The sequence below is a fragment of the Aspergillus caelatus genome, assembly GCF_009193585.1.
Source record: "Aspergillus caelatus strain CBS 763.97 unplaced genomic scaffold BDV27scaffold_102, whole genome shotgun sequence".
NCBI lineage: Eukaryota > Fungi > Ascomycota > Eurotiomycetes > Eurotiales > Aspergillaceae > Aspergillus > Aspergillus caelatus.
The window spans coordinates 63,152-86,545 of NW_022475365.1; the positions used below are offsets into that span (position 1 = coordinate 63,152).

Here is a 23,394-nt window from a genome sequence, read left to right on the forward strand (position 1 = left end):
CAACAACTAGAGATAGTGGTAAAGCAAGGCATTTAATGATGTCCTTCCATGTGAGCTATCTGCACCCCAAGGCTTTTTCGGACCTACCAGCCTTAGTCCAAGAAAGAGGCATGAATCACATCGCGAGCACGGTTTTTGGTTGCTTGAAAGGGTAGGTAGGTTCATGTACGAGCAATGTCCAAAACAAAACAAGGAATCGCTAGGCCAATACTTTCTAGACTACCGTCACAGCGGATGTACAGTAGAAAGAGAAGAAGGCATCTGATAGCGGCCTCTTACTATCACAGAATGTTTTGGGGAGAACTCAGATCCCTTGCCCAACCACTAATGACTGTAGCTGCCCTGACTGTGTGGGTGGGTGGGAAGTTGGGGAATTGGATCAAATGCCAAAATAATCGCATTCAGGAGAAAAGTTGGAAAATCTTCGAAGTAAGGCTAGACATGAGCGTAATGTTGCCAAACACTGTACACCCGACACAGACATCTCTTCAAGGTCAATATAGTACTTCACGAATCATGCATTCAATGAAGGCGTGGGGCACCTTTTGGATGTGGCACGATTGGGGGGGCATCCCTTCTCACTTTATCGACTGAGCAACAGCTTCTGCAGCCTGGCATTGAGAACTACATTGATAGGGCCTGCCCAAGTCCTGCTAGCCGAGATATATTGACAAGCGCTACTTTGGAAACTGAAAGTAAGACAACGTGTGGTCCCGGCACAAGGATGAGGGCTAGAGCTTAGGGGACTCCATGATGGCGCTCGATAATTATATTTTGTTCATCCTTGTGCGACAACCCACCTCGGAGATTGGCAAGTTAAGAAAACAGGCCGTAAATACACCTAAACAACAATATCGTCTGCCATCTGAAAACGGCAGCTCGTGGCGGCTCTATTGGGACGTCGATGAGAAGAGCCAAGTGATGTTTTCGCCGTGCCTCCCTTTCTTTCTGTTATCATAAGTAGCAATAGCCCACCGTAACGTATAGCGACTATATGGGCATGATTTTTGCCATGCCATTCGGGAAGGTGGCCCGGTGTTCCCGCTCTCCTCCAGATAGGAGCAGCCGCAGGCATGCTAACAGGTGACTTTTTATTCCGATATGCAGAACTAATCTAGACTTGCCATTAAAATGGTCACATCTGATTCTATTCAGCCAGCACTTTGGGATCTTTACAAGCGTCTTTTAGAACTTCTCTCATCTGAACATATAGGTCTTTGGTCTCCTTCTCCCATCTCCCACCGTTTGGAAATACCACCTTCCGCAAGCGGTTGACCCAAGGGCCTAAGGGCTTATAAAAATCAGTAAAAAGGTCTTCCACCATGTGAAGGAAATCACCTTCATGGGCTACAGTTCCTTTTTTCAGTTCAGCCAGTTCTTCCATATCCACGTAATTCCATTTTTCGAACCTCCGCACAACCTTTTTCTTGGTGAGGGCAGGGTAGTGAATACAGATCCAGAAAATAACCCAGAAGAATGACTCCAAGTCATGCATGAATGAGTGCTTTTCCCCTAGGAGGAGCCCTATTGCCATAAAGGCTCTTGTTCCTGTTTTGCCTCTCGCTCCGGAAGGTTGTTCACGTCGCTCCCAAATAGCCAAGTCCAGGTCAATTAAAAATGCTGGCCAAGACGGATTACCTTCCTCGTCATTGATAATGAGGTTTCCAGTCGAGATGTCGCCCTGGAAAAGCCCGGCGTGCAAGTGCAACGACTCGTACCCTTCATACGTCAGGATTGAGAAAAATATCCAACGGATCACGTACCTTCTATACATCTCTCGAGTGCAGAAAGAATGACGACGCGAGATTTAGCTTTGTAGATAGGCACTCCGTAGTCGCGAACAATAACGCGTCTATGTACTCTATTTTCCAGGCTATGGGTATCTCTAACCGGGGAGCTAGAGCAGGAGCGCTTGGTAGATGGCAGAGCAGCTTCGAGATGGCTGGATGACCGCTTATGCCCAGCACTTCCGGCAGAGTGGCTCGCTTTTGATCCATCTGTTGAAGCGAATCCGATATAGGAGACATCAGAGCGCGGGAAACGATACTTCTTTGCGCGTGCCATATCAAGTCCTCTACGTACGGCAGCCTGAATATCGTCATTCTTACCGTTCACCTGTACAGTCCCGTGGTAGTAATACCTGGCCACATTAACCACTCCTTTCTGTGTCAGATCCCGCAAAAGCGCGCCTTCTTCCTCTCTTTCTGGGTATTGCCACGAATCCTTGATGACAAGGGGTGTCTTTGACTCATCTCCTTCACGGTAAGCTTTCCAACATATTGTAGCCCGACCAACAACACACGAGGCACGCCTCATACGTTCCTCAAGAATAAGACGCTCCGGCTGTCCATCACGTACAATCTGAATGTATCGATACCCCTCAGGAGAAGTGAGAATAGTAGGATCGTACCCCAATTGGTCACTGTCCATCTGAAGGAACCCCAGCATCGATACAATGAATCGGACAGGGTCTTTGTTGACATCGAAAGGCGTTGACGCGATGGCTCCAATACGATCAAACTCCCATAGTCGCAAAACAGTTCCACAAAGAGTAAAACCCAACACATAACGACGAGTGTCTTGGGCAGCAAAGACTTCCCTTGCATAACGTCCCAGATCTCGCCATGTGCTAGATGCTGTGTCCATCTTGGGATTGCGCTTCAGTTCACCAATCACTAGGATATGCGACCAAAGGGTGCTTTTATCGGCTGATTCTAGAGAAGGAATAAACCCAATATCCAGCTTCCGAGCAGCGGTAGACCCTTGAAGTGGCTGATGTGGCCAACCTAAAACCTTGCGATGATTTTTCGGGGCAAAAACATCTTCTGTTGCAATTTCGTAAAACCTTTCAACCTTTGCGACTAGCCAATCCAGGACCTGCTTTTCCTCTGCAGATTGAGGCCAGTCACGCCAGCCAGCTGTTTCCCTGTATAGAGGATCATCCCCCTCAATGAATCTATGGAAGACAGCAGTGCCAGCTTTCTCCAGATCTTTCACTCCTCCGAAGAAGGCCTCCTCAAATCCAGGTACATCCGTGTATATTGAGCCTAGTTCCTCCTTTAGCACAGGGTCTATGTCATCCCGACGTTCATGCGAATTCGAGATCATGCTTGTAGAACAGGAATACGGCGTTTGCTCGACGTAGGGTGGCGGCCTTGGGGGGGGCGTGGTTTCTGCCGCGGCTGCGTAGATTTTATCCCAAATGACCTCATCAGATTCTTTGTTGAATGCCGCGATTAATAAGGGCAGAAGTCGCTCCAGGTTGAATTCATCGGAGTTGATACTCGAGCTTAACCTGGATAAATCATTAAAAAGGTTTTTGTGGGCGCCAACCACTGGGGGCAAGGCGCGGGACGCGGGAAGGGCCTGCAATGCCAGTATTAGGCAGATGCATAGGTTCTGAAGGGCTAATTCACGGTTAGATACAGTCACTTGTCCTGAAAGAATAAGTACCATCATGATCAAGCTCGTGTACAGATTGGACGGAGCAAGGAAGGCCCGAACTTCTGCAAGTCATTACGAACTCGTCGCGGAATGCATTCAATCCGTCGCCTATAGGCCTAGATTCAATGATTTCCCTCTTAGACAGCAGAGCCATCCTGAATCTGGAGGGGAAAAAAATGAGGTGTGTTTCTGAAGTGTTCCTATGTCTGCAGTAAATTCATTGAAAAGAGCGAGGAGCGAGGCCCAAAGGGTCTCTGGAATAGGATAAAAGGCATGTAAATAAGATACATATCTGGATGTATCAAGTCTCCTATATATGACGCGCCGCTCGGAGCTTTGATTGCTTTGCAACAACCTCGGCGTCGGTCTCATATTTGTCCGCGAACACTAAAAATACGGAAATCCAAAGACACATGCATTAACGGAAGTTCAGCTAATAATCGATATAAGCCTAGCTAAATTGAAAATGACAATACTAGCGGCAGCCTCAGGCAAATTGGCCCGGGCGAACCTCTGATTCAAGTACGAGGTATTTGGTCGATGCGCAAATTGCCCTACATACCGTAGGTGGCTCAAACCGTGACAGATTAACAAAGGAACCAACTGAAGAGGAAGAGGGTGATCAAAATTTCAATTGTGCACGTAAACCTCGCGAAAGGAGTAGTCGAATTGTCACAGTGCGTACAGCTTCCTGGGCCATAGTTGATAGTGTTTTATTTCAGAGGAAGATTGGTTGTTGTTCATTACTTCTATAAACCTGAGGCTTATATACAAGTTAACATCGGACTGATTTCCAATCAATCTGAGCCTTATACGGAATCTAGTCCGTACCTGAATATCTACAGTCTACCTGGTCGAGCCTCAATTCACAACAGATAGAACCAAGTTGAAAATAACAACGTGGCATTGAAATGGACTGGATGTGTGCATGGCTCTATACAATGGACCACGTATGACGATACATAAGCTACAGCGTACACTCACATCCTGGGGTTAGAGGCTAGCGTAATCACATTCTATTTTTATAATGTTCCAGGCCAATTGATTACCCATTCTTAGACCATCCACCATATTTCCTACCAGCAACAGATACTCAACAACCAGAGAATACAAGCCACCACAGAGAACGAAGAAGCCAACCAGCTAGTTGCTAACATTTTCTGGCCCAAGCTTGCATTGATCCCAGCAGAATAGAACACAGATTTAAGGACACCGACAAGCGAGACATATACCCCCGTAACTGTTGCTGACCCTGCTATATTAGAAACCATCGATATCTAGATACGGTTAGCGCTTAAGGCCCACGTTCTTGGGCCTGAAGCTACATACCAATGCGCATATACTGACCAAGCAACTTCCCCAGTGGGAGACCATGGCCGTTAATCCCGTAATTAGGGTGAGTACAGTTGTGATAAGTGCGGTTATATAGGTGGCGCTTATTCCCTTCGATGCCACCTTATACACGCTCACTACCTTTTCGACTTGGCTAGGAAATATCTGTTCTGCCCATGAGCTCTCCAGCCCCAGTACTTCAGTAAAGTTGAACCAGAAGGACGAGCTTGGAGGTGTACATTTCCTGACGGTCGAACCAGTCTCATTGAAGCTCCCTTGGCAGTATCCCCAAAGCCCGATGATGTAGTATCCCTCTATATTAGATTCTATCTTAGCAAGTTTATCAGAAACATCCTGAGCCTGATTTTTTGCTTCATCTACCGCATTTCCCACCGCTCCCATCACACCATCAATGACGCTGTTGCCTGCATTCTGGGCAGTGTTGCTTGTATCCTGCAGTGTTGACGAAACATCTGAAGTAGACCCTGCTACCGCGGCTAAGGAATCATCAAAGACTGACCGTTGTGAGATGAGTCCCGTTAATTTCTTCTCCAGAGTTGATCCAAACCCCGTTAGGTTGGCCTGCACAGTCAATTGCTCGGTTCCATGCTTTCCGACGGAGTATTATGCACTGACCTTCATAAAATACAGTTCACTTTGAGGAGACGATGTGTGGGTACAGCCAATACCCACGAATATAAGACATATTAGGCTAGCAACTGAAAAAGCATAAGGCAAGACGACACATAGTGACTTTCTTGTCTTACCCATAAGTCATAAAAATCCCGCGCTCTGGTAACGAAGCTGGTATATTTGGCGCCCTAAGAAGCGAGTTACTAACAAGAAATACCTACAAGCAGCGTTTTGTATTTATCTCTTCATATATATTTATCCCCTAGGCGATGGTTGCTATAGTAGCTGATAGGTCTTCAAGCTATGGCTCTATTATCTTAGCACATCGTTAACCCTCACTAAATAACAGTTTCGAACAAGTGAGGCCTACAGGCCGGCTTTTAGATCCTGTAGGGCCATAAGAGAAAGACGGAATGTGTACAACAGGATATTTGTAAACATTCGCGTTCCATCTCTTTACACTAGGAGCATAAGACAGCAGCTTTTTCTTGTAGTTTTAGCTTACATTTGTAAGGGCATCCTGCATTGGGCATCCTTCGATTGCAGACGAAGATTCTATATCTACACCCCCTAATTTCTTCCCACCCGCTCTTCTTTATCCTATAGCAAATACTCGAAGCCGCTTGTCAGATACCACAGCAATATTCAGAATTAGCTTTTCTGGCTTAGTCCCGACCTCATCGTGGGCCATGATACTTTATTACAAGGACCTATATACCGATATATCGTATTGACTTTTTTTTTTACACTTACATTCTTAGCATACAGTTATTTACCTGTCATAGATTTACGAGTGTAATTTTGCACAGCCGCAATTGTGGCTTGAACTTTTCTTTTACAAAACAGAACACGATACAACGATGGAGCATAACGAGTCATTACACACCGTTTGTATCAGTCCTGTTAACTGCCTCCGCCAATGGGCAGTAAGATAGGTTGATTGTTCATACTCAGGTTATTCAGCGCCAATATTCGATTTCCGAGTCCGAATAACGATTTCCATGATGATTACCGACGATATGTCGTAGCCCTAGATATTTAACCTTTTTACCACCCAGAACACCAACTCTATTGTGTCCTAAGTACTGCGTAGCCATCTATGGCCATGTGTGCGATGAATAAAATGGTGCGCCAATTGCTTTTTAGATAGTGGTAGCGAATCTTCATCTCTCTCTGTGCTAGCGTCTGTTGTTAATAGAAAAAAATACCCGTATCTCGAACCTCTAGCAATTTATAATGGCATAAAGGGCAAAGCGCGTAAGGAACATCGACAGATGGTATTTGCCTATATAAACTCCTTTCCATCGATAAAAGCGGCAACTTCTCCGAGGTAAGTCTGGCAGTGAACATGCTGACAAGTAGCGTTGAAATTTATGTCGCGTAGGGTTACTATATTTACTTATGCCCCAGCCGTTCCTCGACTTCGCATAAGAAGATATCCCCTGTCCTTCCCCCGATACAGTCACCATAGTTCTTCTCAATGTAGGGCTCTGACTTACGAGGCCTCAAGAGCTGATTTGCTTTTATTGCAAGTAGCTAGCAAAATAAATTTAGGAAAGGCTCTACATACTAGCGAGGGGAGAACCGGGCATTAAAGCCGCCGTACGGAGGATATCTGATGTGAAGACGGAACAGCTAGGCCCGGAGGCCCAATATCCTATAAACAATTTTGAAGACTAAGTTGGATCATATGCTCTCTGACTTGATTTGATTTACACATGTAGAACTGTTAAGCCTGGACTTACGGGTGCCTTAGACAAGTAGGAAACTCTAGTGAAAGTATCACTAAGACATCAAACCAGTTACCTAAAAGCATCTCTTGTCAAAAATGAAACATGTCGGATGTTTTTAAATCTCTTTGCAGTACGCAAGTCTCTCTTGCAATGCGAATCCCACTGCGACAAGGGCCCATCAAAGTTCCTTCCGTATGAGCATTAGCGACTCTACGCCATACCATAAGTGACGTTTGGCTCTAGATGGACCCAGTGGTGGAAAGACCTGAGAATTAGGTGCTACATGTTACGGCGTTTAGAGATAGGTGACCATACGTATTCTCACGTTACGAGGGTTAGCTTAGAACGATTAATACAATCGCTGTTGGCTTTCTACTTCCAGAACAATAGTCCATATGTACCAAATCATCACATTGTGTAGCATGTCAACCAAGGAGCGGTAGAGTCCTCTTCACTGTATGGCTTAAGCTGATCAAGTTCGTATTTTACAGTGCAGACGATGTATTCACATGGAAAGAAATCACGATGATTAATTTATTTGAGATTAGAAGCCATTCAGTTAGGGACTGTGTATTAGTCGAAACTCTCAACGACGGCCATACACGTCGTTTACTCGTCATAAAGTGGACCTCAGTCGTAGATCTGGAGGCGTCCTTATGTTTATGCCCTCAGTTAATTGTTCGAGGGGTGGGCTTGGCGCTATGATTTTTAGTTAACCTGCGTCCGGAGTAGTCGGCTTAGCTGAGCAATCACGGATTGGTTCCAGAATTGATCCCGGGTCGCTCCGGCGCACTGGTTCAATGCTCCGGGAGTGCTCAGCACACGCACTCCTGTCTATCCCCACGCTCCGGGAGCAATCACTGAGCAAAAAGCGGCCCTGAGCTAGTCCCGTTCCGGAAAGGGAAAGCCCAAAGTTTCCGCAGGAAAACCGTTCGCTAGTAATACTAGTAATAGAGTAAGCTCTTAGCAAAAACTTAAGACGCCTCGATCAGTCTACTTGCGTGCTAGTGTGAAAATACCAGTGGGTTTATTCTTACCTCACCTGGAAGTTGTGCATGAACCGTGTTCATTTGTCGGTTTTCAAGAGTCTAGATCGGTGTTCGAATGGTTCAAGTGAGATTTATCTCGATCGTGTCGCTAACATGTAAACCAAATAAAAAGTATCCGCACGATAAACCCCAAGGCTTGTAAAACGGCAAAAGGAAACGCTCAAAGATACATCATAACGCCTAACCAACCAGCTGTCAAACCGTCATCTGCGGAGCCAACTTCTTCACAGTGCTATTTTTGAAGTTCTCCACAGCGTGCACTATATCATCCACTTTGGCTACCGCTCCAAAAATTCCACCTTCCATTTTGACCGATTCAATCGTGCTTGAATGAAGTGAAGGCTCACTGGCCGCCGTGCCGTCTTCTAAGACTACGCAGTCGAACCCTCGGTCGTTCGCCTCGCGCATAGTGGTAGACACACAGACATCGGTAGTTACTCCTGCAATTACCAGATTCTTGATGCCTTTATTCCGGAGAAGAAGCTCGAAGTCAGTGTGAGCAAATGCCCCACGACCAGGCTTATCGATGACTGGCTCCCCGGGAAGCGGATACAGTTCATCAACGGTGTCGTGGCCAACCTCACCCCGAATCAAGAGACGGCCCAATGGACCCGGGGACCCAATCCCAAATCCGGAATCGTTATTACGTGACCGGTATGCCTCTCTACTTGAGAGAGTTGAGAGATCGGGTCGGTGACCTAAAATGATAAGTACTGTAACGTACAAATTTGGGGGCTGTACATGATTACCATACCTTCACGTGTATGATAGACTGGAAACCCAGACGCTCGGAACGCATTCAGGAGATGTTGTAGCTTAGGGATAAGTGCATGGGCGGCTGATATATCGTAGCCTTGATATTCCATATAACCACCTGGCGAGCAGACTGTGATGTGTTTCGTTAGCGAGCGATATTCACAAGAGAATATATCGGGACGAGAGTGCATACAGTCCTTCTGCATATCGATAATCACTAACGCAGTCGTATATGGCGTTAAAGTCGCGTCGTGCGGCCAATCATACGGTGCCGCCGCGACTTGGCCCTTTCGAACCTTGTGATGAGGAGCTTGCCGGGGTTTCTCGACAACTGGGCCGTGATTATGTGTTGGGTTTAGAACGGTCAGCGTCCAAATGCCAGGAGTTCCTGCTGCGACCAGCATGAATGGACAGTCCATCAACCGCGACGTTCGCCGCCGTTTCCTCGTCTCCTCGGTGAGGCCGTTGCGCGGACGATAGTGTCCGCCCCGATCGCATCTGAGCCATACCTTCGCAGTCCGCCCGGGTTTCTTTTCAGTGGGAGTACTAGAAGACTTGACAACAACATTGTACCCGTGCGCTTTACCGTGTGCCTGCACTGATGCAAGAAGGGCTGGCCTTCGTATGTCACACAACATAAGTATACACCTCCACCATCATGCCAATGCGGGGATCTCCGCCGCCAAGCCAAATGGACGAACGAGTAGACTCACTTGTCAGGAAATGTTCCTTCAGGAGGTGGAAGGAGTTGCATTGACATCTCTGGAATGTCTTGAAGATCGCTGGGAGCGTCGAGATTCAAGTCGGTGGGGTCTGCCATGATAACAAACCGTGTGGATCTCTGTAGAATAGAGAGAGGAGGTCTGAAACGAAGTGTCAGCATTGTCGGCAAAGTCATACAAAGCGACAATGAAGCTTTCAGCGGAGGAAAAGAAAAACGGGGCATCATGAAGCACATAGGATGCTTGAACTAAATAAGTGCGTGGAAGCAATCCATAGTATAAGAAGTGAACCCGGAGCTGAATCGTGCGTGGACATAGCGAACGTTCTCTGGAGACAGCCGGGAGGCGGATCTCCAAGAGGACAATAGATTGTTGGTAAGGGGGGGAGGGTAGGTTAAAGGCAACAGGGACTGAGGGAGATAGAACCCGAGCTAGTCCGGGCGATGGGAGATGGGTTGAGGGACGAACAAACTCACCCGAGCACAATCCAAGTAGAAATCGATCTATCTTCAAACAGGCCCCAGACAAGCCAGAGGCATTCGATTGCCCCAGAGAGTCCGTCACTCACAGATCATCATCGGAAGACGCACAGCCGCAGGCGGTGGAATTGAATTGTCATGGTGCTAGACCCGATAGAGCTTAGTGGTATTGGTTGTTATGATTCTCCCGTATGGGCCCGTACTGTTGTCCCGTGGACACGGCCCAGCATCTGCTGCCCACTCATCTGGATAGCATCACCACCTTTACTTCATCCCCCCAAAACATTGCCCACGACCCTCTACCCTCTTGCCCCTCTGTGAGGGACGCTTACAGGTAAGTCAAGTTACTGAGACTGAAACAGTCTCAGTGAACCCTTTTTTTTTTCTTTTTCCTTTCTTTGTTTGTTTTTCTCTACTTCTACTTCTATTTCCTTTCCCGCCCGAACGTCTCTGTCGCAACCCGACTATCGCGACACCGCCTCGGCCCCTCCACAACTATAACGACCGGACACCCAGTTGTTAACACTGGCTCCTGTGAATGATCTCGGGCTGGGCTTGTGAAATATACTATACCATTCAACGCCTTGGTTGAGTGTGTATTCCTTCAGCAGTGGCATCTTTTGACGTGGTCTGCTGGAACGTGCGCCTCCTTCCCCGGCGTCAGTCGCCGGCGCGGAAATAATGCCATCGGCCGATGATTCCACCTCCTCTCGACCCAACGGGACCAGCTCGAGCCGGGATGAGCTCGCATACTATAAGAAACAGTATGAACAGCTAGAAGCAGAGTTGGCTGACTTTCAGTCCTCCAGCCGTGAGTTGGAAGCGGAGCTGGAGAAGGACATTGAGGCATCTGAAAAGCGGGAGCGTCAGTTGAAAGAGAAGGTGGACAACTTGAGATACGAGGTTGACGAGTGGAAGGTGAGCCCATATACTACCTTATTTAAGACCCTCTACAGTGGCCATTAAAAGTGCTAACCTGTCGCTCTATCGCAGACCAAGTACAAGCAGTCCAAATCAGAAGCCAACACCGCTCAGAATACCCTGCAGAAGGAAATAACAACACTACGAGATGCCAACCGGACTTTACAGTTAAAATTACGTGACATCGAAGTCGCGAACGACGACTATGAACGCCAGGCCCGTCATACGACTTCATCCCTGGAGGATTTGGAGTCGAAATACAACATGGCCATTGAGAGAAGCGTATTGCTAGAAGAGGAGATCAAGATTGGAGAACAGGAACGAGAGAATCTACGAATTGAGAACCAGCATCTTCGTACTGAATTGTCTGAGCTGAAGGTCGAAACCGAGATTGTACAGGAGAAACTCCGGAATGCGGAATCCCACGGTGGCCGACGCAGGAAGCCAGCTCCCTTGCACCGCACTCCCTCCACACCACAGACTCCAGAAATATTCGACCGTTCTCCAGGACTGTCGACTGTGTCATCTCCTATTTTTGCTACACCACCAATGAAGTCGTCACTAATAGCCGCGACTGCAACCCCGCCGTCGCCGCCGATATCCGAGTCGTCCACCAGTATGCGCAAGTCCATCAATGCGACTCCTGGGTTTCCTCGGCAGAAGGTGTCTGGTTCCGAGTCATATAGCTCTCGATCTTTGCATAGCTTCCCTCGGCAAAAGGCTTCCGGCTCCGAGTCATATAGCTCTCGATCTTTGCATGGATCCAGGACTCAGAAACTATCCCACGCCCACTCTCGCGCAACGTCATCGGCACACAGCAATGGCCGTTCGACTTCATCAGCTACTTCCCGCGCGAGCCTATCCAAGCCCAGCCCCGGTCTATCTAAGCCTAGCTCCAGTCTCTCCAGGCCCAGCCCCGGTTTCTCCAGGCCCAGTCCGAGCCTTTCTAAATCCACCAACAATAACAACAGCACTCGGTCGTCCGGGATGCCCAAGTCGGGCTCATTGTATCAAATTCGTGGTCTGATCGGCAAAATGCAGAAACTGGAAGAAAGGGTTCAGTCGGCCAAATCGAAACTCCCGGCACCCTCTGACTCACCGTCCCGCGTCTCTTCTCGCTCCGGGTCAATAGTTAGCGAGAGTCCTGTTGCCTCCACAATTACTGTTCGCAGGGAACCTCGTAAACGATTAAGTGGCAGCAGCTTTAGCTCCTCAATTCACGGCGACGGTGTCTCATCATATGTCTCGACCAGTCGACCATCATTTAACAGTCGGCCAAGCAGCCGCACGAGCTACTCAAGTTCGTTTAGCCACAGCACACACCCTAGTATTGCACCTTCGACTCGGCCTGAAAGTCGCCAGAGTCGGACCAAAACGCCACTGGGACATTATTCGACAAATCCAACCACTGAAAGTCGGCGGCCGCGGTCATCGCTTAGCAATCCGGCGGGACAAAATGTACCCATAAACGGCATGTCTCATATTGACGAAGACGAGGATCTCTCCATGCACATGTCTATGCGGGCAAAGATCAGTGAGGTCCGCGAAACTCGTCTTCCTTCGTTTTCCGCCCCCAACGGGCTTAAGAAGCGCACCCCCAGCGGAATTCCATCCATCCCTGCGCCTCGAAGCCTTCGCACTAGCACGGGACTTGATCGACGGGAGGGTCAAATGGGGCCGCCCGATCCGAAGACTAAGACCACTACCGATTTGGGCGAAACTTTCTAAGTCCCATGTGAATTTTTCACTACCTCTTCCTTCCATTGCCTACCCTTTAATACACATTAGGGCAACCTCCGAAGGGCGTCACGATTTCACGGCTGGTACGCGCGCTTGATATATTTCAGATTACCGTTCAGACTGCAATATCTTATTTATCTTTCTTTGTCCCTTCTATCATTTTTTTTATTTCCTAATCACTACCCTTTTTGCAAAAATGCAAGCTCCCACAAGGGATTTGGGTACAACGGGAGGACTTGTTTTTGGGCCAGTTGTTCATAGATTCAAGGATTCCCCTGGACATTACTGCTGCGATTATACCACATTTAGTCATCATAACCTGTACAGTCAGTCCCAGTGAAAGGCGGAGTTTGGCAGTGTATCCGGTTCGATGGCGCTTCGACTAACAGCCGGGGGTTTTCCTACAGGGAGCCCCATCGGCGTCCAAGCTGTGACTCAGCATTATTTTTCTTTTGATTGTATATTTCTTCTGTGTCGTTACAGTGTGCCCTAGGCGTTAGACAATACCCAGTTATAGTTTGATGAAACGGTCCTGTAAGCATAGTAGTTTGTCGTAGCTTTCACCAAACATGGCTTCTCCCCCACCCTTCTCTTTATATTTTATTATGAAGTATACAAAGTAGAAGCCCGCAGAGATACGACTTTGCGGTGAAAAGATAATGATCAACGGGATCAGGCAGTATCCACGGAATATTCATATACCGGATATTAGGTGCTATGACATGTTCATATATGGTGTTGGCAGTTTGCAAACGCGGCGATGGTTGACAGTTGATGTGTTCTATTCTGGTTACCTGACTACTAGCAGTACCTAGTGACAGAAAGGTGCCCCCGTTTTATATGGGCTGCATCACGTGGAGTTCGGGAATGTCACTAACGGAGAATAACCCTAGGGTGTTGCGCCAGGTACCGTACAGTTACATCTTCTCTGTTCTAGAACTTCACAAACGTCATTGCTGGTGGTGAACCTTTCTCTTAAAACCCATGTCTTCATTCCCTATTGTCAAATTGTGAGAAGCACCCAACATTTCCATAGGAGTGTGAGCGATATGAGGCCCCGAAGACCGAACTGTCGGGCTCCGTCGGTATTCGGAAGACAGGCCCCGGATAATACGTATTGGGCAAACATGAAGAACTAGTGGTCTAGTACTCCGTGCTCCGTACTCGTACAGAGGATATACTCTCCAGTTTTCTATTACCACTTCGCTTGAAAGAGCACCACGTCAGCGAATATGGTCCCGTGCTGCATGTAGGTTGAATCGTATTCCCTGATTTCTAGGAAGCATTTTTCTGTCACTTTTCTTAGTTCTTTTTTTTTTTCTTTTCTTTTCTTTTCTCGCCTTAGTCGTTTGAATACGTGACAAAAGTCTTCGTGCTATAAGTTTTTCCCCACCTCCCTGTATTGATTACTGAGGCGCGTCGGGATATGTATCCGTAGGGCGAAACGAAAGGGGTACTGCGAGGCGGCAAAATTAACATGTTAGTATAATCACTTGTACCAGGTCTGTTCATCAGGTTAAAAAATTATCGGGACGTGGCGATTTATATTGGTAACAAGGCACGTGCTGCCGTCTAGAACTGTAGGGGTATCGGAGTTGACCAATATCGTCTAATATACTAGCAATAAATCACTAGGGCTTGAACTCAGATCTGAAAGCCAATGCAACATAGGAGGACGGAGAGTATGTACAAGTGGCATACAAATGCCGAGACCCATGTTCTTCGCATTGGATGTTTAGCACGGACTTTTACAGGTTTTCTTGCCTGGCTAATTCATGACTCCGAGCTTGGAATTAACTCAATGGATACGCCTCTCTCCCTTCTAGTTTTACAATTTTTTTTTCTCTTTATCTGCTCTTCTCTTCTTTTCCTTTTCCTTCCCTTTTTAGGTGTTACTATCATGAGGCGGTGATGGTTTTGAGAGTGGTCTCCAAAGCTATATATCAGATGCACACTAAGATAAGGGCAAGAGTAATCACGATACGTTGATTGGCATCGGGTCTGGAATGGAGTCCTACTACCTAAAAACTTGGCTGGTACCAGGTAGCAATCATCTCCAGTTCCGCCGTGCACTTCGGGCAGCTGATTGGATCGCAGAGAATGTTGATGAAGGAAAGAAAAAGTGGTGGGAAGTAAACGTCATGGGGCCCAACAAGCGCATTGGGAAGAAGTTGGGGTGTCGTTCCCAAGTTGGCGCTGACCCACAGCTACTTTTTCTCTACTCAGGTTTCTTTACCTTAACCCTTTTTTGATTAGTGGTTCTCGACAACTGAACCTCTAGATACATTGAGAATAGAAAAGAAAAAAAAAATAAATAAATAAAATAAAAATTAAAAATAAATAAGGACGAGACTGAATATAACCCTTCTCCCCCCCTCTTCTCCTGCTTTCTACTCATACTCCGGACCTCTTTCACCTTTTTCTTCTTTATTCAATCCCTTACTATATTGTTGAGGTGGTAATTAGCGGTAAGATCTCCCGTACCTAACCTCCCTCACTACACTCGGTACAGAGACGGAGTACATACCTACGGTACATAGGTACTACGGAGTACTACCTTTAAGTTACCGTTCCGTACCTGGTTCCCTGCGCGGTTCCCAGAACTGCCACTTGCCGTTTGCGACGTTGCCCGCCCCAGGCCAGGCCAGGCCGCCCATCCATCCATTTCCATCCATGTCCTGGTTTTTTTTTTATTGCCCGTACTTCTCGCTCTTCGCACCCAGACTTGATTGCTGACATTACTTTCTCACCTCACAGTTAGGGGACCCCTCTCATCTTACTTTGTTACGGCCCCTTCTTCCTTCTGACGACTTCTTTTCTCTGACGCCGTGTGGAGGCTTATTTGCTTCTCCAGAGAGGGTCTTTTCTTACGTTATTCATATTCTAATCTCCCCTACTCAGCACGTGTACCACTACGATCCAGGCACTTCTACAGCTCTCTCTTCTCCCCGCTGATCACGCCCTGAGCTCTACCTCGATTATACCTCTACTCTTCTAGACATTTTACCTGGATATTTCGCATGGGAATTGTATAATCTATAATTCACTGATTTCATCATGGCCATCACCAACGGAACCTCGACGGCCCAATACAACCTTCCCTCACATTTTATCGGTGGTAACCACCTTGAAGCTGCAGCGCCGAGCAGTGTTAAAGACTTTGTGGCCAAGCATGGCGGTCATTCAGTAATTAGTTCGGTGAGAACAACCGACAATAGCCTGGAAAGTGTATTGGTAGGAAACATCTGAAGCTAATAAGATCGTCTTGTACAGGTTTTGATCGCCAACAATGGTATCGCAGCTGTGAAAGAAATCCGTTCGGTCCGGAAATGGGCCTACGAAACATTCGGCAATGAACGTGCGATTCAGTTTACGGTGATGGCAACGCCAGAAGATTTGCGGGCAAATGCCGATTATATCCGTATGGCGGACCAATATGTTGAGGTATGGAATGGTCGAAGGCTAGACATGCGATGATTGCGCTGACGGCGGACTGCTTAGGTTCCGGGGGGCACAAATAACAATAACTATGCGAACGTCGAGCTGATCGTTGATGTTGCCGAACGAATGGACGTCCACGCCGTGTGGGCCGGATGGGGTCATGCTTCTGAAAACCCCCGCTTACCTGAGTCTCTCGCTGCTTCTCCCAAGAAAATCCTTTTCATTGGACCACCGTCCTCGGCCATGCGCTCACTGGGTGATAAGATCTCGTCCACAATTGTCGCCCAACATGCTGGTGTGCCTTGCATCCCATGGTCCGGAACTGGTGTCGATGACGTGAAGGTCGACGACAAGGGCATTGTCACTGTTGATGATGAGGTCTACAACCGCGGTTGCACCTTCTCACCGGAGGAAGGTCTCCAGAAAGCCAAGGAAATTGGTTTCCCTGTGATGATCAAGGCATCCGAAGGTGGAGGAGGAAAGGGTATCCGTAAGGTTGAAAGTGAAGAGGACTTCGTTAACCTGTATAACGCCGCCGCGAATGAAATCCCTGGATCCCCGATTTTCATCATGAAGCTTGCTGGAAATGCCCGCCACTTGGAAGTTCAGCTGCTGGCCGATCAGTACGGCAACAACATCTCCTTGTTTGGCCGAGATTGCTCAGTCCAACGGCGACACCAGAAGATCATTGAAGAGGCCCCCGTAACAATCGCCAAGCCTACAACATTCCAGGCTATGGAGCGTGCAGCTGTCAGCCTGGGAAAGCTGGTTGGTTACGTGTCAGCCGGTACCGTGGAATATCTGTACTCGCATGCAGATGACAAGTTCTACTTCTTGGAGCTGAACCCGCGTCTCCAGGTCGAGCACCCTACAACTGAAATGGTTTCTGGTGTCAACCTCCCAGCTGCGCAACTTCAGATTGCTATGGGTATTCCCCTGCACCGGATTCGCGATATTCGCTTGCTTTATGGTGTGGACCCGAACACGTCTTCCGAGATTGATTTCGACTTCTCCAACGAAGAAAGCTACAAGACGCAGCGTCGCCCGCAACCTAAGGGACATACTACTGCTTGCCGTATCACCTCCGAAGATCCAGGCGAGGGTTTCAAGCCTTCCAGTGGTACCATGCACGAACTGAACTTCCGCAGTTCGTCCAATGTTTGGGGTTACTTCTCTGTCGGTACCGCTGGAGGTATTCACAGTTTCTCAGACAGTCAGTTCGGTCATATCTTCGCCTATGGTGAGAATCGGTCTGCTTCACGGAAACACATGGTTATCGCTTTGAAGGAATTGAGTATCCGTGGTGATTTCCGGACGACTGTCGAGTACTTGATTAAGCTACTGGAAACCCCTGCATTCGAGGACAACACAATAACGACTGGATGGCTTGATCAGCTGATCACCAACAAGCTCACTGCTGAACGCCCTGATCCCATTGTTGCCGTGTTGTGTGGTGCGGTTACTAAGGCACACCAGGCCAGCGAAGCAGGTGTGGAGGAGTATCGGAAGGGCCTCGAGAAGGGTCAAGTGCCCTCGAAGGACGTCTTGAAGACCGTTTTCCCTGTTGATTTCATTTACGAAGGTCTGCGCTACAAGTTCACCGCCACTAGGGCAAGCTTGGACAGTTACCACCTGTTCATCAATGGATCTAAATGCTCTGTCGGCGTCCGTGCGCTGGCCGATGGTGGCTTGCTAGTCCTCCTCAACGGTCGCAGTCACAACGTCTACTGGAAGGAGGAAGCGGCTGCGACGCGCCTCAGTGTCGACGGTAAGACCTGCCTGCTAGAGCAAGAGAACGACCCGACACAGCTCCGCACGCCATCTCCCGGAAAGCTCGTCAAGTTCACTGTTGAGAATGGTGAACATGTCCGGGCTGGTCAGGCCTTCGCTGAGGTTGAGGTGATGAAGATGTACATGCCTTTGATCGCTCAGGAAGACGGAATTGTCCAATTGATCAAGCAGCCTGGTGCTACTTTGGAGGCCGGTGATATCCTCGGTATCCTCGCCTTAGATGATCCTTCCCGTGTCAAACATGCCCAACCGTTCACCGGGCAGTTGCCGGATCTTGGCCCCCCCCAGGTTGTAGGTAACAAGCCTCCGCAGAGGTTCTTCCTGCTCCATAGCATCCTGGAAAACATTCTGCGAGGATTCGATAACCAAGTAATCATGAGTACCACGCTCAAGGAGCTTGTGGAAGTCCTTCGGGACCCTGAGCTTCCCTATGGAGAGTGGAATGCTCAGTCTTCCGCTCTGCACTCTCGTATGCCTCAGAGACTGGACACTCAGCTTCAAAACGTTGTCGATCGTGCACGCGCCCGCAAGACTGAGTTCCCGGCCAAGCAGCTTCAGAAGACTATTGCTCGATTTATCGAAGAAAACCTCAATCCCGCGGATGCTGAAATCCTGAGAACCACTCTCTTGCCTCTGGAGCAAGTCATCAACAAGTATATCGATGGACTGAAGACCAACGAATTCAATGTCTTCATTGGACTCTTGGAGCAATACTACGAGGTAGAGAAGCTATTCTCTGGTCGCAACACTCGTGACGAAGATGCTATCCTGAAACTCAGAGACGAGCATAAGGATGATATCATCAGCGTTGTCCAGACTGTGCTCTCCCATAGTCGCATTGGTGCCAAGAATAATCTGATCCTTGCCATTCTGGCAATGTACCGTCCCAACCAACCTGGGGTTGGCAACGTTAGCAAGCACTTCAAGCCGATTCTCCAGAAGCTCACAGAACTCGAATCCCGATCCGCCGCTAAGGTCACTCTGAAGGCACGTGAGGTTCTTATCCAGTGCGCTCTTCCCTCTTTGGAGGAACGCCTCTCGCAAATGGAACTAATTTTGCGTTCCTCGGTTGTTGAGTCGCGCTACGGTGAGACCGGTTGGGACCATCGCGAACCCGATTTCGGCGTGCTGAAGGAGGTGGTCGATTCGAAGTACACTGTTTTCGATGTGCTGCCTCGATTCTTCGTGCATCAAGATGCCTGGGTCACGCTGGCTGCTCTCGAGGTCTATGTTCGCCGTGCCTACCGTGCCTACACCTTGAAAGGCATTCAGTATCACTCTTCCGGCGAGCCACCACTGCTTTCGTGGGACTTCACGCTTGATAAGCTTGGACAACCTGAGTTTGGCGGCGTCACGTCGACGCACCCGTCCACTCCAAGCACCCCGACAGCGGAGAGCAACCCCTTCCGCAGGCTGAACTCCATCAGTGACATGTCCTATCTGGTCAATGATGGAAGCAACGAGCCTACCAGAAAGGGTGTCCTTCTCCCAGTTCAGTACTTGGAGGATGCCGAGGAATACCTGGCTAGAGCCTTGGAGGTCTTCCCTCGGGCTGGCTCAAAGGCAAAAAAGCCTTCTGATAATGGCCTTCTTGCCACACTGGAGGGCAAGCGTCGACCGGCTCCTCGAATTGAAAGCGACAACGAGTTGACTGGTGTTTGCAATGTCGCTGTCCGCGATGTTGAAGACCTAGACGATACACAGATTGTATCTCAAATCAATACAATTCTGGCTGATGTCAAGGATGAGTTGCTTGCTCGTCGCATCCGCCGCGTGACTTTTATCTGTGGCAAGAATGGCATCTACCCAGGCTACTACACCTTCCGAGGACCTGCTTACGAGGAGGATGAGAGCATCCGTCATAGCGAGCCTGCTCTGGCGTTCCAGCTGGAACTCGGCCGTTTGTCCAAGTTCAAGATCAAGCCAGTCTTCACGGAAAACCGTAACATTCACGTCTATGAAGCCATTGGTAAGGGTCCGGAGAGTGACAAGGCCTTGGACAAGCGGTACTTTGTGCGTGCGGTGGTGCGCCCGGGCCGCCTTCGTGACGATATTCCTACGGCTGAATATCTGATTTCTGAGGCTGACCGATTGATGAACGATATCTTGGACGCTCTCGAGATCATTGGCAACAATAACTCTGATCTGAACCACATCTTCATCAACTTCTCTCCTGTGTTCAACCTGCAGCCGAAGGACGTCGAGGAGGCTTTGGCTGGCTTTTTGGATCGTTTCGGCCGTCGCCTCTGGCGACTTCGCGTTACTGGTGCTGAGATCCGTATCCTGTGCACTGACCCCACCACCGGAGTACCATACCCTCTGCGTGTGATCATCACCAACACCTATGGTTTCATCATTCAGGTGGAACTCTACATTGAGAAGAAGTCTGAAAAGGGCGAATGGGTCTTCCACAGCATTGGTGGTACCAACAAGCTCGGATCCATGCATTTGCGCCCTGTATCCACGCCCTATCCCACCAAGGAGTGGCTCCAACCTAAGCGGTACAAGGCTCATCTGATGGGCACTCAATATGTGTACGATTTCCCCGAGCTCTTCAGACAAGCCTTCCAGAATAGCTGGACCAAAGCTGTCGCTAAGGTGCCATCATTGGCGGAGCAGCGCCCTCCCGTTGGTGAATGCATCGACTACACCGAGCTTGTGCTGGATGACACTGACAATCTGGTGGAAATTTCGAGAGGCCCTGGTACGAACACGCATGGTATGGTGGGTTGGCTCGTGACTGCCCGCACCCCTGAATATCCTCGTGGACGGCGATTCATCATCGTTGCGAATGATATCACATTCCAAATTGGATCGTTTGGTCCACAGGAGGACAAGTTCTTCCACAAGTGTACCGAGCTGGCAAGAAAGCTTGGGATCCCTCGTATCTACCTTTCTGCCAACTCGGGTGCCCGTATCGGAATGGCTGATGAGCTGATCCCCTACTTCTCGGTCGCTTGGAATGATCCTGAAAGACCCGAGGCTGGGTTCAAGTACCTCTACCTTACTCCCGAGGTTAAGAAGAAGTTCGACGCGAACAAGAAGAAGGAAGTTATCACTGAGTTGATCAACGATGAAGGTGAAGAGCGGCACAAGATCACCACTATCATCGGTGCCAAGGACGGCCTTGGTGTTGAATGTCTTAAGGGCTCTGGTCTAATTGCAGGTGCCACCTCCAAGGCTTATGAAGACATCTTCACGATCACTCTGGTCACTTGCCGTTCGGTCGGTATCGGTGCCTATCTCGTTCGTCTCGGACAAAGAGCTATCCAGGTTGAGGGCCAGCCAATTATCCTCACAGGTGCTCCGGCCATTAACAAACTGCTGGGCAGAGAGGTTTACACATCCAACCTCCAACTTGGTGGAACGCAGATTATGTACAGGAACGGAGTTTCGCACATGACTGCTAATGATGACTTTGAAGGTGTGCAGAAGATCGTTGAATGGATGTCCTTCGTTCCTGACAGGAAGGGATCGCCTAATCCCATCCGTCCTTGGTCGGACAACTGGGACCGTGACATCGAGTACTATCCTCCTTCCAAGCAGGCCTATGACCCCCGCTGGCTCATTGCCGGTAAAGAGGATGAGGAGGGCTTCCTTCCTGGTTTGTTTGATGCCGGGTCTTTTGAAGAAGCTCTTGGCGGTTGGGCTCGTACCGTTGTCGTTGGTCGCGCACGACTGGGTGGCATCCCTATGGGTGTCATCGCTGTTGAGACTCGCTCGGTGGAGAACGTTACTCCAGCCGACCCGGCCAACCCTGACTCGATGGAGATGATCAGCACCGAAGCCGGTGGAGTGTGGTACCCTAACTCTGCCTTCAAGACAGCTCAAGCCCTTCGTGACTTCAACAACGGTGAACAACTGCCCGTAATGATTCTGGCCAATTGGAGAGGTTTCTCAGGTGGACAGCGCGACATGTACAATGAGGTCCTTAAGTATGGTTCGTACATCGTCGATGCTTTGGTCAAGTATGAGCAGCCCATCTTCGTCTACATCCCGCCTTTCGGTGAACTCCGTGGTGGTTCTTGGGTCGTCATTGACCCTACAATCAATCCAGACCAAATGGAGATGTACGCTGATGAGGAAGCTCGCGGTGGTGTCCTTGAGCCTGAGGGTATTGTTAACATCAAATACCGCCGTGACAAGCAGTTGGATACCATGGCTCGCCTGGATGCTACTTATGGTGAGCTCCGACGCTCTCTTGAAGACACGTCGCTCAGTAAGGAGCAGTTGTCGGAGATCAAGACCAAGATGGCTGCCCGCGAGGAGCAACTTCTGCCTGTCTATTTGCAGATTGCTCTGCAGTTTGCTGATCTTCATGATCGTGCTGGCCGCATGGAGGCCAAGAACACTATTCGTCGGCCGCTTACATGGAAGAACGCACGTCGATTCTTCTACTGGCGTGTGCGTCGTCGTCTCAGTGAGGAACTTATCGTCAAGCGCATGGTTGCTGCGGCACCATCTCCCGCACCCCGCGATGCCAGCAGTGGTGCCATCCCGGCCATCCCAGCTGGGAACGTCTCTTCTACTGAATCCGCTCGCTCGATTCACCTTCACACCCTGCGTACCTGGACTGGAATGCTTGATGACGAATTGGAGCGCGATGACCAACGCGTAGCCCTGTGGTATGAGGAAAACAAGAAGCTCATTCAGACAAAGATTGAATCTCTCAAGACCGAATCCGTTGCTGCAGATGTTGCGCAATTGCTTATCGGCAACAAGGACGGTGGATTGAAGGGTGTCCAGCAAGTTCTGAGCATGCTTCCTGTCGAAGAGAAGGAAGCTGTTCTCAAGTACCTTTCGTCATAAATCCTTCATTAAGTATTGGATTGTGTGGATGGTCTCCTGTTTTGTTTTTCTTTTATATCATATATAATCATGCACTTGAGCAATGGGCACGAGGCAGGGATCGGGGTTCGGCTTTTGGGAGGTGTATGTTATGTTTTGTGATTTTTGATGTATATGATGTGTTTGATGTCAGTTATTAAGCATTAATCCTTATGTGTTCAGTACATTCTAGTTAAAAAAAAAATCAATCTTAAGATACTAAAAGCACCTCAAGATATCAGAGTAGCAACTTGGTCTCTAGGCTTGCGACACAGCATTTGGATATTAAGAAAAAATCGACTGGCGCTGTTGTAAACTTTTAAGACAATTGCACAGTAGTAGTAGTACGTAAAGAGATTATTGAATGATTATCCAGTATATTTAACCCAGTCCTATGTACAACTTTGTTTCTCCAGACGTCAATTTCAAGATGATGGAATCTTGTCCTGATCACAAAGTAGAATGAGAGAGACAAAAGGAGAGACTATTATATGCCCTATGAAGTTAATCGCCCATTGTCTGAAAG

General features: G+C 48.6%; 5 protein-coding genes across 5 annotated transcripts; 2 read left to right on the forward strand and 3 right to left on the reverse strand.

Annotated features, from left to right (window-relative positions):
• Positions 1 to 1,147: 1,147 nt before the first annotated feature.
• Positions 1,148 to 3,598, reverse strand: BDV27DRAFT_158360 (protein kinase family protein; the record flags this gene model as incomplete). Its single annotated transcript, XM_032072671.1, has 3 exons — positions 1,148 to 1,719; positions 1,764 to 3,407; positions 3,454 to 3,598. The coding sequence occupies 3 exons, from the start codon at positions 3,596 to 3,598 to the stop codon at positions 1,148 to 1,150; spliced, it is 2,361 nt and encodes a 786-aa protein (XP_031926980.1).
• A 922-nt stretch (positions 3,599 to 4,520) lies between these two features.
• BDV27DRAFT_145748 (SUR7/PalI family protein) lies at positions 4,521 to 5,547 on the reverse strand (the record flags this gene model as incomplete). The annotated part of the gene is made up of 3 exons (XM_032070456.1): positions 4,521 to 4,721; positions 4,774 to 5,358; positions 5,470 to 5,547. The coding sequence occupies 3 exons, from the start codon at positions 5,545 to 5,547 to the stop codon at positions 4,521 to 4,523; spliced, it is 864 nt and encodes a 287-aa protein (XP_031926981.1).
• Positions 5,548 to 8,131: 2,584 nt separating this feature from the next.
• BDV27DRAFT_129303 (cysteine hydrolase family protein) lies at positions 8,132 to 10,134 on the reverse strand. Its single transcript, XM_032067160.1, has 4 exons — positions 9,661 to 10,134; positions 9,141 to 9,565; positions 8,946 to 9,077; positions 8,132 to 8,889 (listed from the first exon to the last, which is right to left on the reverse strand). The coding sequence occupies exons 1-4, from the start codon at positions 9,903 to 9,905 to the stop codon at positions 8,387 to 8,389; spliced, it is 1,305 nt and encodes a 434-aa protein (XP_031926982.1). The 5' UTR covers positions 9,906 to 10,134; the 3' UTR covers positions 8,132 to 8,386.
• Positions 10,135 to 10,351: 217 nt separating this feature from the next.
• Positions 10,352 to 13,336, forward strand: nde1 (nuclear distribution protein NudE). Its single transcript, XM_032067161.1, has 2 exons — positions 10,352 to 11,066; positions 11,142 to 13,336. Exons 1-2 carry the CDS (start codon positions 10,830 to 10,832, stop codon positions 12,795 to 12,797), a joined length of 1,893 nt encoding a protein of 630 aa, XP_031926983.1. The 5' UTR covers positions 10,352 to 10,829; the 3' UTR covers positions 12,798 to 13,336.
• Positions 13,337 to 15,866: 2,530 nt separating this feature from the next.
• On the forward strand, positions 15,867 to 22,850 carry BDV27DRAFT_158364 (acetyl-CoA carboxylase ACC1; the record flags this gene model as incomplete). The annotated part of the gene is made up of 3 exons (XM_032072672.1): positions 15,867 to 16,007; positions 16,083 to 16,253; positions 16,311 to 22,850. 3 exons carry the CDS (start codon positions 15,867 to 15,869, stop codon positions 22,848 to 22,850), a joined length of 6,852 nt encoding a protein of 2,283 aa, XP_031926984.1.
• Between the last annotated feature and the right edge of the window lie 544 nt (positions 22,851 to 23,394).